Source organism: Agelaius phoeniceus, chromosome 16 (assembly GCF_051311805.1).
Source record: "Agelaius phoeniceus isolate bAgePho1 chromosome 16, bAgePho1.hap1, whole genome shotgun sequence".
NCBI lineage: Eukaryota > Metazoa > Chordata > Aves > Passeriformes > Icteridae > Agelaius > Agelaius phoeniceus.
In genome coordinates, this window is record NC_135280.1 from 10320863 (window position 1) to 10334618 (window position 13756).

At 45.4% G+C, this 13756-nt stretch overlaps 1 protein-coding gene across 9 annotated transcripts in view; it reads right to left on the reverse strand.

Moving 5' to 3' along the window:
* CLEC16A (C-type lectin domain containing 16A) overlaps window positions 1-6860 on the reverse strand; it is a 59710-nt gene extending 52850 nt beyond the window's left edge. For 5 of the 9 annotated variants that reach the window (XR_013184520.1, XM_077187179.1, XM_054644040.2 and 2 more), the window contains exons 1-2: window positions 6640-6859; window positions 400-528 (exon numbers count right to left, since the gene is read on the reverse strand). Coding sequence is in view for 8 of the 9 variants with exons in the window: in XM_077187179.1 (XP_077043294.1) it covers window positions 400-528; window positions 6640-6719 (209 nt within the window). In the remaining variant the exon portion in view is untranslated. Of the gene's footprint in view, window positions 1-399; window positions 529-6605 lie in introns of all 9 variants that reach the window. The other 4 variants (XM_077187177.1, XM_054644035.2, XM_077187178.1 and 1 more) reach the window with 4 other exon arrangements.
* Window positions 6861-13756: the final 6896 nt, after the last annotated feature.

Genomic DNA, 13756 nt, shown 5'->3' on the forward strand with positions numbered 1-13756 from the left:
AAGTAAGCAGGGCCTTTCTTACTGTATTTTTAGTATATTCAATTTATCAGGCAGCTCTAAGTACCACAGCTAGAATTTGTGGTATCTTAGGTAAATTGAAGCAATGTGATATTAATAGATGTGCTGAGTAAATCTGGACCCTAAAATATGTTAAGAGTTCATATTTATATCAAAAGAATGGGGAGTTAAAAGGGGCTCTGGAATCCAAACACTTTGAAGCAGCCAATTCCTGTATGATATGAATATGAACCTGCTCACACATCTACTACAGGACACGTCTTTTTACATATAGTCATGAAATACAGTTTGGAGGAGTTAACAGGAGCAGAACTCTGTACAGCTCCAAGCATTCTTGAAACACAAAAGCAGAGCCCAAGAGAACTGGCTGGGGATGCTCACTCAAACACAGAGCTGTCATTCTGATCCCCCCAGATCAGGATCTCCGTTATGGAACGAATGGTCTCCACCAGCAGGTTGCGGTTGTGATCCGTCACGATCGTGTTTTTACTCAGAATATGATACATGTACCTAAAGGAGAAAAGAAGCACAAGCAATGAGCAATCCACTGCCACATGCACCATGTCTGTCTTTCAGCACTGTACCAATGCAGACACACATACAGGCACACACCAAGTCTAACAGTTGTACAACGTTAAAACTCTAAAATTTCCTTCTAATACTGACGCAGAGAGAAACGTAATTGTTAAACAGAGTGACAAAGGGAACAAATATCCCCCAGCCAGGTGAGTTGTGAGTGCTTATGCAGATGTTAACATAGAACTAGAAACTGTGCAACTGGTCCCAGGGTGTGTCTTCTGTGAATTCCTTTGGAATACGTTGAAGTCAAAGGGGTGATGAACAACAGAACTAGAAGAAGCAGGTAAGCATGCAGCAGCTGATATGGAAAAGTGGCAGTGAGGTCTAACCCTTCCCTTGAGTGGCACATGAGTTCAATCCCTTCTCTTGCCTGCAGAGCCCCCTCACAGACTCACATCAATTCTGATGTTTCATATCAGGACCCTCAAAGACTATTCATTCACCTTGGCAAAGCTTCATCAGGTCTCTGACCCTTTCAGCACTCCCAGAGTGCTCAAAAATCAGTATTTTCCAATTAGAAAAACTAACTGGAAAGGGGGTAAAGTCCAGCTTTATCATTTCAAAAGGCAAGAGTTTAAGACTGTCTAGTGAAGCTTAAAATCTTCAAGGAAGCACTTCTTTTTTCCCCAAGTAAGTTGTTACATCGAAGTACCAACTTACTTCTGTCCTGTTATTTTATGTCCCACCAAAAAGAAAAGAGATGGGGTGGGACCAAATGCTAATAAAAGCACAAAAATCACCACTGCTTTTCTCCCTCTTTTTTTTTTCTGTTCTTTTATATAGTGATTAAAAAAAGGCTAAATATATGAAAGGGGCACAGTTTTTAATTTCATGTCATTTTCGAACTGCACAAGTTCGGATTCCTAAACACAGCTCCTGTATTATTAAGCTATGATTGTACTGAACACCAGGAGTAACACCTGAGCATTTCTGTGCAAATACTCACAAGTGTTTGGAAAGGACGACAGATTTCCCATATTATTAATCTTGCCATGAATAGTGAAGTTAATCAAACTTCCAGGATCAAATTCTGTGAAAATAGCTTGTGTCCTGACCCTGGGGCAGCCTTCATTATTCTTTTGGATTCCATGAGAGTTTGCTCAGTGATTCAGACTAAAATTTTAGGAATGTCATTAGTAGAATTTAGCCAAGCTTCTGTAAGGTTCCAAAAAACACAGTGCACTTCTAATAAAAATTTTTGGGGTGTCTGGTTTATGGCTTAAAGTAAGATGTTTAGGTCAAAAAACAGACTTGAAATCGCATTTCAAGAAACAGGATTCCCATCAATTTTATCAACACTAAAAAACTGAACCACTGCACTGGGTAAGCATGCAGCCAGAGACTAAAATGCCATTTAATTGAACACTCACGTGAGGCTGCTCCAAATATTTATCAGACTTACAAAGACAAGACAAGATATTACCCAGTTTCAGAACCTTTTGCTTGAACTCAAAAAATCTCTCACAAACACACAAGAATTTTGATCATATTTACAATTTATTAAAAATCTGTCAAATTCGGTTTTGGGAGCCTTCTTCAAGCACTGAGCTGCCAGAGGTGGGCAGAGTTTCACAGGACTTGCAGCAAGGAAGTCTGTCCTCACAAGGCATGCAGGGAACAGGTGCTATTTCAGAGAAGCTGATGGTAAAACACTGTGTGCTCACTGTTCTTGATATTACTTCACCCTCAAACAACAACTCTGCTGTGTTGAGTACTGCACAAGGACACAAGAGGTAAACAGTGCTCAGGAGTTCACAGCTTTCACAAACTTGAAACCAGCGCTCCCTTCCCTCACTCCCCTCATCAGCAAAGCCTGCACTACATTACCAAAGCCATTATCATGTTATGTATATCACCAGCCAGCAAAGAGGAGGAAAAAAGGAATAGGTGGCCCGGGGGGGAGAGGTGGAGGGGGAGTTGTCTCTTCTTAATCTTTCTCTTCAGTAAAAAAAATTCTCTCCCTCTTCACGGTCTTCCCCCCCCAAAATCCCCCAAATCAACACTCATTTTCAAATCCAAACCAGTCACTGATCAGATTGAAACCACTCCAGGAAAAGTTGATTCTCAGCTGTGTCCCACAGCTGTAACTGCCTGGTCACGTGCTGTACCATAACAGTCAATAAACAGCAAGAGAGAGCACCTGGAAATCCTCTTGCACTAATCTGAGGATCACAGTTCAAGATTCCTTCTGCGGACACTGACAGCGGGACGTGAGAGCTTAAAGCTGATCACCTGTCAGAATTCCCGGGGTTCTAAAACAGCACACGGCACACAAGCCCTGGAAAAACCTCCCATTAGGGCACTTAGTGCATCATCAGGACAGTGAATCAAAAGACAAAGCACAAACTCAGTCCCTGCTCTGAGGATGCAGCAGTTAATGGAGCAGAGAACATCTGAAGTGATGGCAATTAGATCACTTCATTCCACAATGATTTTAACAACTTCCTGAAACAGTTAGTAATTAATACTATATTACTTCACATATTTTAGACTATTAATTTGAAGTCACATAGAAATTATTGCATCTGTAAACATGTATTTCTCATTAATAAGTTACATTATACAAACTTGGGATTAAAGTTTACTCCAGCAGTAGAATTTTGGGTATGGGATACAGTGGGAAGAATAACAAGCTATTATTTCACTTTGGGAGCCTATGGAATATAAAGCATTACAAACAGAAAAAGCAAGAAGCATTAATAATCGGGAATACATTACCTCAAAATTTATTTACTTAGTAGAAGCATTACTGCAAATTCCTTATTCTGCTAAGGCACTGATGCACTTAGAGGAAACTTGGGCTTCACCTTCAAGCTATTCCTTTTAATTTCATTTTTTATTTATCCTATTTGCTTGAAAAGGTACAAGGAAACATACACATACTTGCTTCTCTTTACAGACACATGAAATACCATATTATGAGAACATGAAGTATCACACAAACCAAATACTTTTGTATTCAGATAAGTCCTTAAAGGCTGTCTCTAAATGTTGATTACAGAGGGATCAGGTTTGTGCTTCAAAACACAAAACTATCAAAGAGGAGACTTTTGTCATCTCTATATCTGAAGATTGGGTTCAAACAAAAACACACCATGCAGGAAGTGCCAAAGCACTCAACACCATCAGAATCAGTGGGAGATGTTGCCAGCAACTTAAACCAAACAAAATTCTCAACATTTTTCTGGTCAGAACCATGCTTAAAGGGGTAACATAGTAACCCCTTTACTTTTCACGTATATTGTAAGTGCATATTAATGACTTTCCTACTTATTACTTACAAAAATACACTAAAAGAGGTAAGAGTTTAGGAAGTCAAGCACTCAAATTTTAAAAGCCCAGACCTGACCAGAACAGGCTTGCTCCTTCCCACTGCCTGTAATCAGGTAATTGCATATTGTTCTCACAGAGGACACCTGATGCAGAGCACAGACAGTGCCTCAGGAAATGAATCACCCGTGAAAAAGGACTTCAAGCACACCTTGATGGGCACTGCATCTGAGCAAGGCATAATGCAATCACAATGCAATTAAAATACCAAGGGCAGAAGCAACCGTGGGAAACGTGCTTGACAGTAACAACAGGGCTGTGTAAAACACCATAGAAAAGTAGGGGGAAAAGTCTGACTTAGAAACAGACACACAAAAAGATCAAGTTCTCTGAGAAGTACCCAGGCAGCGAGTAGCACTGTGCCATCCTTCTCTAGATCACATTTCAGAAGTTGGATTAAATTTTAACTGTTTTCACTGGATCAAGAGACTGTATAAAAACACCCAATGCAAACAGTCTCACAATTTTCCTTCAGCCAATCCATTCTCTGGCGTGCTTGCAGGAAGACTGAAAAGCAAAATTTCAAAAGCAAACCTCAAACAAACTGCATTAAAGCTGATGGGAATGATCCAGCACTTACTGACAAAAAGCAGTAATGCTGCTGTTATCACTAAGCACATGGATTGTTCACAATTTAGACTAAACTCTACCTTATGCAAGTTTAAAAATAAAAATGTTCCCACCAGGCTAGCCCAGACTGATTTCACCCCTGTAACATAGCATAATACACCTTTTACAGGCTGAGCTAACCTGAAATGGCAAGGCAGGTGTGCTGTACTCAGCTCCTTCATATGGAACACAAATGGGACTTGGATGAGTTGAAAAGCTGAGAAGATAAACAGCTTATCAAGTGAGCTTACTGAGACTTTCCTTCTATCTTGACAAGGCTCTCTGAACTTTTTCCTTCTGTTACTTTACCCACTTCAACACTTGGAAAAGACCTCAATTTCACCTTTCCTGTTGGTATCTAGCTAGAAGCTGAAATTCACACAGCTTGGATAAACAAACACTTAAAATATACATAGTATAAACAGATCAAAGGTCTCATCTGGCCTTTACACACGACCATTTCAGATTCATAATTAAAGAAATCACATGCAAACAGACCAAAACTCGTACTTCAGTAGATAAACATATACTTCAGCTCTCTGATAACAAGCCACAGCACTCACAGCCCAATTCCCCATTGCTACAAATGAGGTAGGGTGTTACTTTTCTATTCTCTGTGGCCCCAACAGATCACGTGGACACATTTTTCTGACATGTGAGAGTAAATCTCAAGTCTCACTCTTTTTTTCCTAAACTTAAATTCAGTTTTTTCAAATTTCATCACGCATCAGCATTCTTGCTCTATCTTCAAGTCAAATATCAAAGCCAGAAAGACCTAAAGCTCCACTAATGCTGAGCAGTACACAATAACTACTCCTTGTATGTTCAACAGAACATTCCTATGTTTACATCTGAACATGACTTTTCTGCTTTATCCTGTAAAACCAGACTACATTGGCATGCTAGTCTGACCTACAATGCTTTCAAAATTATTTCTGCAATGCTATTGCCTCATTAGTTTTGTATTAATGGGCTTGAGTTCTGTGTCTTTGGTAAAAAGCATTGCATTTCAGATAGTCTTGCTCATTTTGAACATTTTTCCAGTTTAGAGACAAGGACCAGAATCCATAAATCATCTTGATAAAACAACTACAAGATCCAGATCTTGTACAGGGCATCCTGCTCGTTACTGTCAGAACCCACTCATGTCTTCCTTGTAAGATTACTGAAAACTGCTCGGCACTTTTTCTCAATGAGCTACACAGTCACAGTGATTTCATTTAGAAAGTGCTTCATCTCTCAATGACCTCCTTCTCTCGTTCAGTACAAAGAGAAGCTATCAAGGTGGTTCTCATTTTTCTTGCAACAGCGGAACACTTAAAATGGAACAGGGAAATTAAATTTTTTATCCCTTGCCACCCTTGCAACACTCCAGCGGCAGAGCTAGGAAAAACCATTCCACCTTCTGCAGGCAGCAGTAACACACGGCTGTGGGGCTGCAGAACACATTACAGCTCTCAAGCTCAGAGCTTTCCTTCTGCAGCTGCTGCGTCCTGCAGCGCAGGGCACATCCCGGCCCGCCGTGACTCACGGCTGCCTACGGACCTCCCCTCACACCCCGGAGCGGCACTGCCCACACCCGGCACCAGCCCCTCGCCCCAGCCGCCACCAGGAAACAAACAAAGTTCTCCCTCACGAGGAATGCGGTATTTCTTGTATTTATCACGCCTCGCACTGTACTCCGCCGAAGACTCTGGGGCATTGCTAAAAACAAAACAAACACGTATGGCAGCCCGGAGTGTGACATTACGACGAACTACGTCTGCCCTGAAGACTTTCTGGAACGGAGAAGCCGGTTTTCGTGAGGCGGACACCAGACCACAGAGCCTCCGCCACCGGGGACTGCTCCGGGCGCTTTCCCCTCGGGAGAGCTGCCGCAAAACGCCCCGGCGAGGGCAGCGAGCGCCGGGGAAGCGTCGTCCACCGAGCCGCCCTCTCCTCTTCCGGCCCCGCAGCCGGCTCCGAAGGAAAGCTGCCCCGAAACCTGCCCCGAGCAGCTCTGCGGACGGAGCCCGGCTGCAACCGCCCCCTCCGCGCCCCCTCACAGCCCCGCCACCCTCCGCCCTCACCGCCGCCCAGAGCCCGCGGCCGCCTCCCGCTCACTTGAGGTGGTCCAAGGAGTGGATGCTGCGGGCGGCCTTCCCGTGCCCGCCGCCCACCCAGCTGCGGGAGCGGCCGAACATGCTGGCGGCGGAAGGCTGCTCCGGTCCGCAGGCCCTACGGCCTCATAGCCCCGCGGGGGGAGCGGGCGACCGGCGGGCGGGGACCGGCCCGGAGCCTCGGCGGCGGAACCGGCGCGGATGGCGCATGCGCGGCCAGGGCACGCCGGAAAGCGCCGGCCCGGCCCCGCCCCGCCCGCGGACTGCGAGTCCCAGGGAGCACCGCGGGGGCGGGGCCAAGGTCTTAGACGGGCGGGGCGGGGCGGGGCCTGCGCTGGGCGCGCTCTGGGGCCGCCTCGCTTAGAACAAGAAGAGAGTAAACAGAACCCGAACCAGAAAAAAAAAAAATAAACACATTAAACGTATGAGTGTACGTCCTAAATGTGTTGTAATTTGAGGTAAAATTTGGCCCCTGATATTCCTTGTTCGGCTTCCATAACCCAAACGAAGCTGTCCTGTGGGGTGACTCCTGTGCTGCAAGACGCAGCGTCAGAAATTCGGCTGCTGGCATTCTCCTTGCTGGTGTTCTTCCAGTAAGAACTTTAAATCGGCCTAAAAATTAAGGAAGAACAAACAGAAGGGGACCCTTGACTGTCTTGACCTAGTTTTGGATTTTTAATTTTTTTTTTTTGCTTTAACTAGAGAAATAAACTAAATCTATGTAAAAGCTGAAGAGTTTGTCAGGCAGTGTCAAAAATGCACCGAGTTTAAAATCCCGCCTTCGGTTATATTTTGGTATAGGTAAAGCCTTGGTCAGCAAAGAAACACCTGCACCGCAGCTGAGAGGGGCCGGGCCCGCAGTGCTGCTCCAGGAGGGCCTCGGTCACAGCAGAGGTCGTGAAACAACTTCCAGGGGCGAAGGCACAGCCCCAAGCCTGCCCGCGCTGCCCCGCTCCGCAGGCTGCGGGCTGGGGCAGAGCTCGGCAGGCAGGAGCGCGCAGCCCAGGGTCGCGCAAGCGGCCCCTGTCCCCTGCAACCCCCGTGCAGCCGCAGCGGGACCCCAGGGCCGCCAACGCGGCGGAGGCGCCGGTGCCCGTCACGGCCGCCCCGCGCCAGCAGCAGCGCGGCGCTGGTAAACAACGGCGGCGTGCGGCGGGGCAGGCGCGGGGCGGGGAGCGAGGGGCGGGCGGGCAGCACGGTCCTGCCGCGCAGGCCGGGCTCGCTGGCAGGTGCTCCGAGCCCAGCTCCCAACGCGCCTGCGGGCTCCTTCCGCAAAGTTTGCGGGCGGCAGGAGGAGGAGGAGGGAGCCGCGGCGGGACTGCAGTAGCCGGGCTGGAGATGCCGCTGAGCAGCCTCCTGCCGGCGGCGGGGCTGCGGCAGCGCCGCTGAACCCGCGCTGGCCGCTCGCCCGCCCGCCGGGCGCCTCTTCCTCCGGGGACTGAAGGGACCGAGCCGGCCGCTCCGCGCCCCTGCGGGGCTCGCCTCTTCCCGGAGTCCGGAAACGGCTCCTCAGAGATTCTGCCTTTTGCTGCCACCGGGGCTGCGGCGTACAGTCCTGCCCCGCTCCCAGCTCCGCCGCTGCCGTCCGCCCCCCCGCGCCGGCCGGGCGGGTCGGTGCCCGCTGCCCCCGCAGCCCCCACGGCTGCATGACCGCCGCGGTCTCCGCACGTCTGGATTCGGTGGAGTCCTGGGCCTTCCATGCGCTGCTGGTGCTGCCCTATATGTTTTACGTGGGCTTGTTTTTTGTCAATGTGCTGATCCTGTACTATGCCTTCCTGATGGAGTACATCGTCCTCAATGTGGGCATCGTTTTCCTGCCCGAGGATATGGACCAGGCTCTGGTGGATCTGGGGATGCTTTCCGACCCTGGCTCCGTGCTCTACGAGACGGACAGCGAGCTGGATGTGTTTGACGGGTACTTGGAGTGACGCCCCAGGGCGCTCCAAAGCGACTGAGCGCCGCCGCCGCCTGGCCCGGGCCGGGGGCCCGGCGTGCCCGCATGGCCGCGCCTCGGGGATCTCCGCGGCCCCGCTGCGCGACCCCGTCGCGGCTCCTTCTGCGCAACATCTTCCCTTCCAAATGGCACCCGCCCCGCCGGGGCAGGGGCCAGAGGGGCAGCCGGGACCCGCTGCCGCCGGGCAGGCCCGCGGAGAGGCAGAGGGCTCGCCAGGGAAGTAAGTAATTCCTCAGTGTCCGGCCGGGCACGGCGCCGGGGACGCGCTCCGCCGCAGCTCCCGGCACGGGCGAGCGCTGCGGACCAAGGGCCGGGGCCGCCCCCAGCGCTTCCCCCGCCCGGCAGCGGCCGGGGACAGCGGGGACAGCGACCCCCTCCCCCGGGACTCATCCTCCGAGCCACTGCAGCTCTGCATGGGGGGCTGCCTGTACAGCCGGGCAGCAACTTTGCTGATCCGCTCCTGAAAGCAGCCCTGAATCGAAACGAGCATCCCGGTTAACATTTATTACAATTCAGAGACCTTCCTCGAGCCAGAAATACATCTTAATTTGCGTCCCTTTAAAACCACTCTCTTGGATAATGACAAACTACCCAGCTCACCATTTTAATTGTAGCACGAGGGTTTTGCTTGATCAGGTTTTTTTTTTTTTTTGTAGTCTTGAGTGGTTCTAAAAGTCTGGAAATGTAAGGATTTAGCATTTTAAAACACTGAAATGCATTTGGGAAGAGAAATCACTATTTCTAGCTAGGACTTTCTGTGCCAAATGTATGTTAATGAAAACATTCACAGTTTAAATTAAAATGTGTTAGCAAATCTGCCAGCAGATTTTTTTAGCAAAATATTGTCTGTAAATCTGAAAACCAGTTCAGGATGTCTTTATTTTTCTGTTTGAAATGATGGAAATAGGAAATTCAGTTACAAGGTTACAAGTATAAACTCGGTGACCACACTACACAAATACCAGTTAATATCAAACTATTCTAACCAGTCTTCTAATTTAACAAATCCAAACAAACCTTTCCTGTAGTTCTGTCCTTCATATCTGTTAAAATTATCTCCTGAATATTTCTAGTCAGATTCTTTTTAAAGCAATATTAGCTGATTTTGGTTAGTAATTTAGAAGGAAAAATTGGACATTTTTGGTGTTGGAGTAACATTGATTGCACAAACACAGCTGAACAAGGCTTGGCCAAAGGAATGTGGGAGCCTAACGAGGGAATGAACAGATTTTGTTGCTACTGAAGAAATCTCACTGCATATAGTCACTGCAAATGGAAGTGTCTATGCCTACATTTGGTGGTCCATCCCAAGCAACTGGAAGAGAATCACTTCTGCTAGAATAGAAAGTGTGGAGCAGAGTAATCCTCCCCACAAAACACCATTGACTGCTTTTGTGGTTGTCTCCTTCTTCAGCTGGACAAATAATACACATGCTCTGTATTCCAGGAAAGAAATTCCTAAAAATTAATGGTAATTCAAACAAAATCTTTGGTGCTAAAAACTCTATCAATTTTCTTCTCCAAAATACCTTTCCCTAAACTCCAAATCTTAGTGCTCCAATGCTATTTAGTAGAGGGATTAAAATACTTTTTTTAAATCACTTTTTTTTCTGTCTAGAATTTGTCTTGATGAGTTGTGTCTAGTTTTCAGGAAGACCTAAGGACAGCATGACACAATTTTCCTCAGTGGAAAAAAAATTTTTCCTACTATACAAATATCATTTGATATGAGCACATTCAATTCAGTGTAGATTATTTGGCTTCTTAAAATTTTCTTTCTTATTAATAAGATAAGCAGCTCTGGAAACTTCTTGATATTCTAACTATAAAACCCTCCATATGCAGAAACCAAAATGCAGAGGTTTTCTCAAAGCTCAGAAGTAAGGCTTCATTTTTACCCACCAAGAGCTCAAGGAGCTCTGCACAGGTACCAGCTCCAGCCTTGGTCTTTGATTTGGAATCTGTCAAGGTAGATGGTGCTTTCCACTGAGAATCAAATCACAAATCCCAAAAGTTTGATCAATTCTTAGGCAGCAAAAAATTCACTGTGTTTCATCTATTTATATATTTAATTATACTTACAGACATAGCACTCAGGCCACAAATTGCATAATAATTTAGGTACCAGGCACAGTGTTACCACCATGATGAGGGATTTGAGTTCATACCCTCTTACAGGTTTCTTCACTGCTCTGTGCCATTGCTCCTCAGCAGTTCTATAGCAGCAAAGCAGGCAGAAGAGGGCCCTCATTTGGAGCTGTGTTTTCTGCTTTGGGAGCAGCACTAAGGCCCTGAAAGGGAAGATTTAGATTCTTGTGGTGCCTTGCCTGCAGTGAGCCGAGTTCTGTGTGAGTGTTAACCCCTGCCCTCCTGGCCTGGGAAGGTTTCCCTTGCACCCAGAAGTGCTGAGGATTCACAAGACACTGCAGGAAGAATGGGTCTGTTTTTGCAGCAGTGATGAAAAATATGTAGGCCTACTCTTTGCATTAAAGAGCAGGGTTCCTCATGTGACTCACCAGTGATTTCTGAGAGCAACCAGAGAGCTGTGATTATCCTGAGCTGAAACCTTGCAGCGTCCTCTGTGCCTCGCACCCTGCGTGACTGATGTGTGACAGGAACACAGAGGGGGCAAATCCCAGGAGACCCTTCTGCAGTATGAGGAAAGGATAATTTAGATGTAAAAATAAAAGAACTCATGGATCAGACCAGCTCTGTGCTCTCTGGTAGGAAACCCCTCACTTGAATAAACTCAATAGAAGCAAAATGATGTTCAGGTTCCTGAGCAAAATTGGTGGCAGAGATTGAAGGCAGACAGATAAGTAAGCAGCTGAAAAACGTTTCCTGGCCTATTCAAATGAAGAAATTAATCTGTGTAAGCTGAACAGAATTGAGCTTGTTTGTGCCATCTACTGTTTTTGTGTGAGTGTTTCAGGTTATTTACGATATATTTGAAGCCCCCTGGAATAAGGTCATATGACTATTCTCATACTTTCAGAAAATCAGATGTGACTCATCACAAAGTACTCCTATCAGAAAGAAAATGGGCAAAAGTAATCAATAATGAAAACTGAATAACAAGACTGAATTTATGTAATCTTGCAGTACATGCTTTACCTGTATTTTTTCATAAGATGAATTATGATGAACATCTTCAGTGGGCAGAATCCAGTACTCAAAAACCTGTGACTCAGCACTTCCAGTGAATGCCAGCATCTAAATTCTGAATCAAAAAAAAACCCAACATAGCTTAACTCTCCAGCTCATCAAAATAGTGCCAATTAGAACTGCAGGCTCAGTGTCTGTGAGACAGCCACCCACTGTGGCTGTGCTCTGAAGCAGAGATGTCCTGCGAAGGACAGATCAGAAGAATGATGTCACTAGCACTGTCAGGATACATTTAAATGTATCAGATTATAATTCCTGACTTCTGTCTTTTCAGACTTTAAATATTAAAAATAATGAGCAGAGTGGTTTGTTACTTAATTTACCTTCCCATTTTCACTATTTTTCCCCTTTTGGTAGAGATCACCAAGATGATAGGTTGACTCCATGATACAGATCAGTTGGCTGTTTTATGAGTTACAGTAGCAACAGGATTAAGAACAATTGCTCTGATTTTTAGAACCATGTTTTGAATTTTTAGCTGTTATAAAAATTAATAGAAGTCCAGGGTTCAAACTCACCTGACAGCTCTGCTTTGAAGAAATAGTACTTAATTCCATACTTAATTCCATTCTAGATGGAAGGAAGACAAAACCAAAGTTAATTGTTCAGCTGTCCATACAGACTCATTAACTACAGCCATGGACAGTTCTAAGTGATTTTCTACCAAATGCATTTATTTATATAATGTCAAGAGAGTAAGCAGATTTTTCATTTCCAAATGGTGCTGTTAATAATGTGAATTAAAATGAGGCACAGAAATTAGAGAGATGTTCAATTTTTGATAGACGTAGTTTAGGCCTGAGTATTGCATGTGTTAAAAGCCTCGGCCACAAGTAATGTTAAAGAATAATTTTTTAACAGTCTGTGGTCCTTTCCTATAAAAATCAAGCTTTCTGTAATAAACTTGCTTCAAGAGGTGGCAATAGGCAATTACTACTTTTAACTGTCAAAGGAATTAAGAAACAAATCCAGTCTAATTCTACATATTTGTTTCCTCTGGAGGAGGGACAAAGTGACACTATAGTTCAGCTAATAACTATAAATCCTAAAATAGAAGAAAAGAATAATTTGTTTAGAGACATTTAGTCTCTAACTCTGCATTTGCCCCTCATAATGATCCTAGCTTATAAGGAGTACAACTATCCCAAAGGATTAAATAGGCACAAGTTGCTAAATCTTTCCAGTTGCTCAGGGAAACTGTCTGACTGTTTTTCTTTTCACAGTTGAATTTTATTACTTTGGCTACAGATTAGGAAAGAAAAAATAGCTGAATAGTTTGAATGATGCTCTCTGAAGACACAAGCATGTGTCTAATATAAGTGATGAAAAGGGCAAAGAAATAGGAGCCATGTATGGAAAATAATGGTATAATGGAAAGTTATGGTGTGTACTGAGTGGTGGATTGCTGGGGACCCTCCAGGTCAGTTCACAACTTAAGGCTAAATACTCTTTTGTAGGGCCAGAAAGAAAGACCCAAGGGTTGCTCAGGCAGTGGAGCCTAAATAGGCCACAAGAGCTGAAACACTGCTGCAGAAAGTGAGGAAACAGAAAGCAGACAGTGTCGGGATGTGATACAGAGTCACACCATGTGTCCTTAGCTCCAGCCTGCATTGTGAGGAACAGTAACTTCAAAGGCAGAACTGACAAAGATCTGGTGACTGAGCTGGTAATGCTAGAGTCATCCTACAGCCATACTGTTCAGTGCCTGCAGGTATGTTCTAGGCTATTGAAAGTTCTAGTTCTGAGATTTAAAAAATATTTTAAAATATTTTCTACCTCTTCATTTTCCAGTTTTCTGAAATTTTTGAAGTTTTCTGTTAAAAAATAGGTTCTCATGAAATTTGAGGGACAGATTTCTAATCTGAAAATTAGAAAGGCAGGATTGAATATCCTGGCCAATTGTACAATTTACGCCCCATTTAATATCTGCCACAACAAATTACAGTCTTGGAGTAGCAGCCCTACAGCAGTGTTTGGAACTACCATTACACAGCTTTACCCT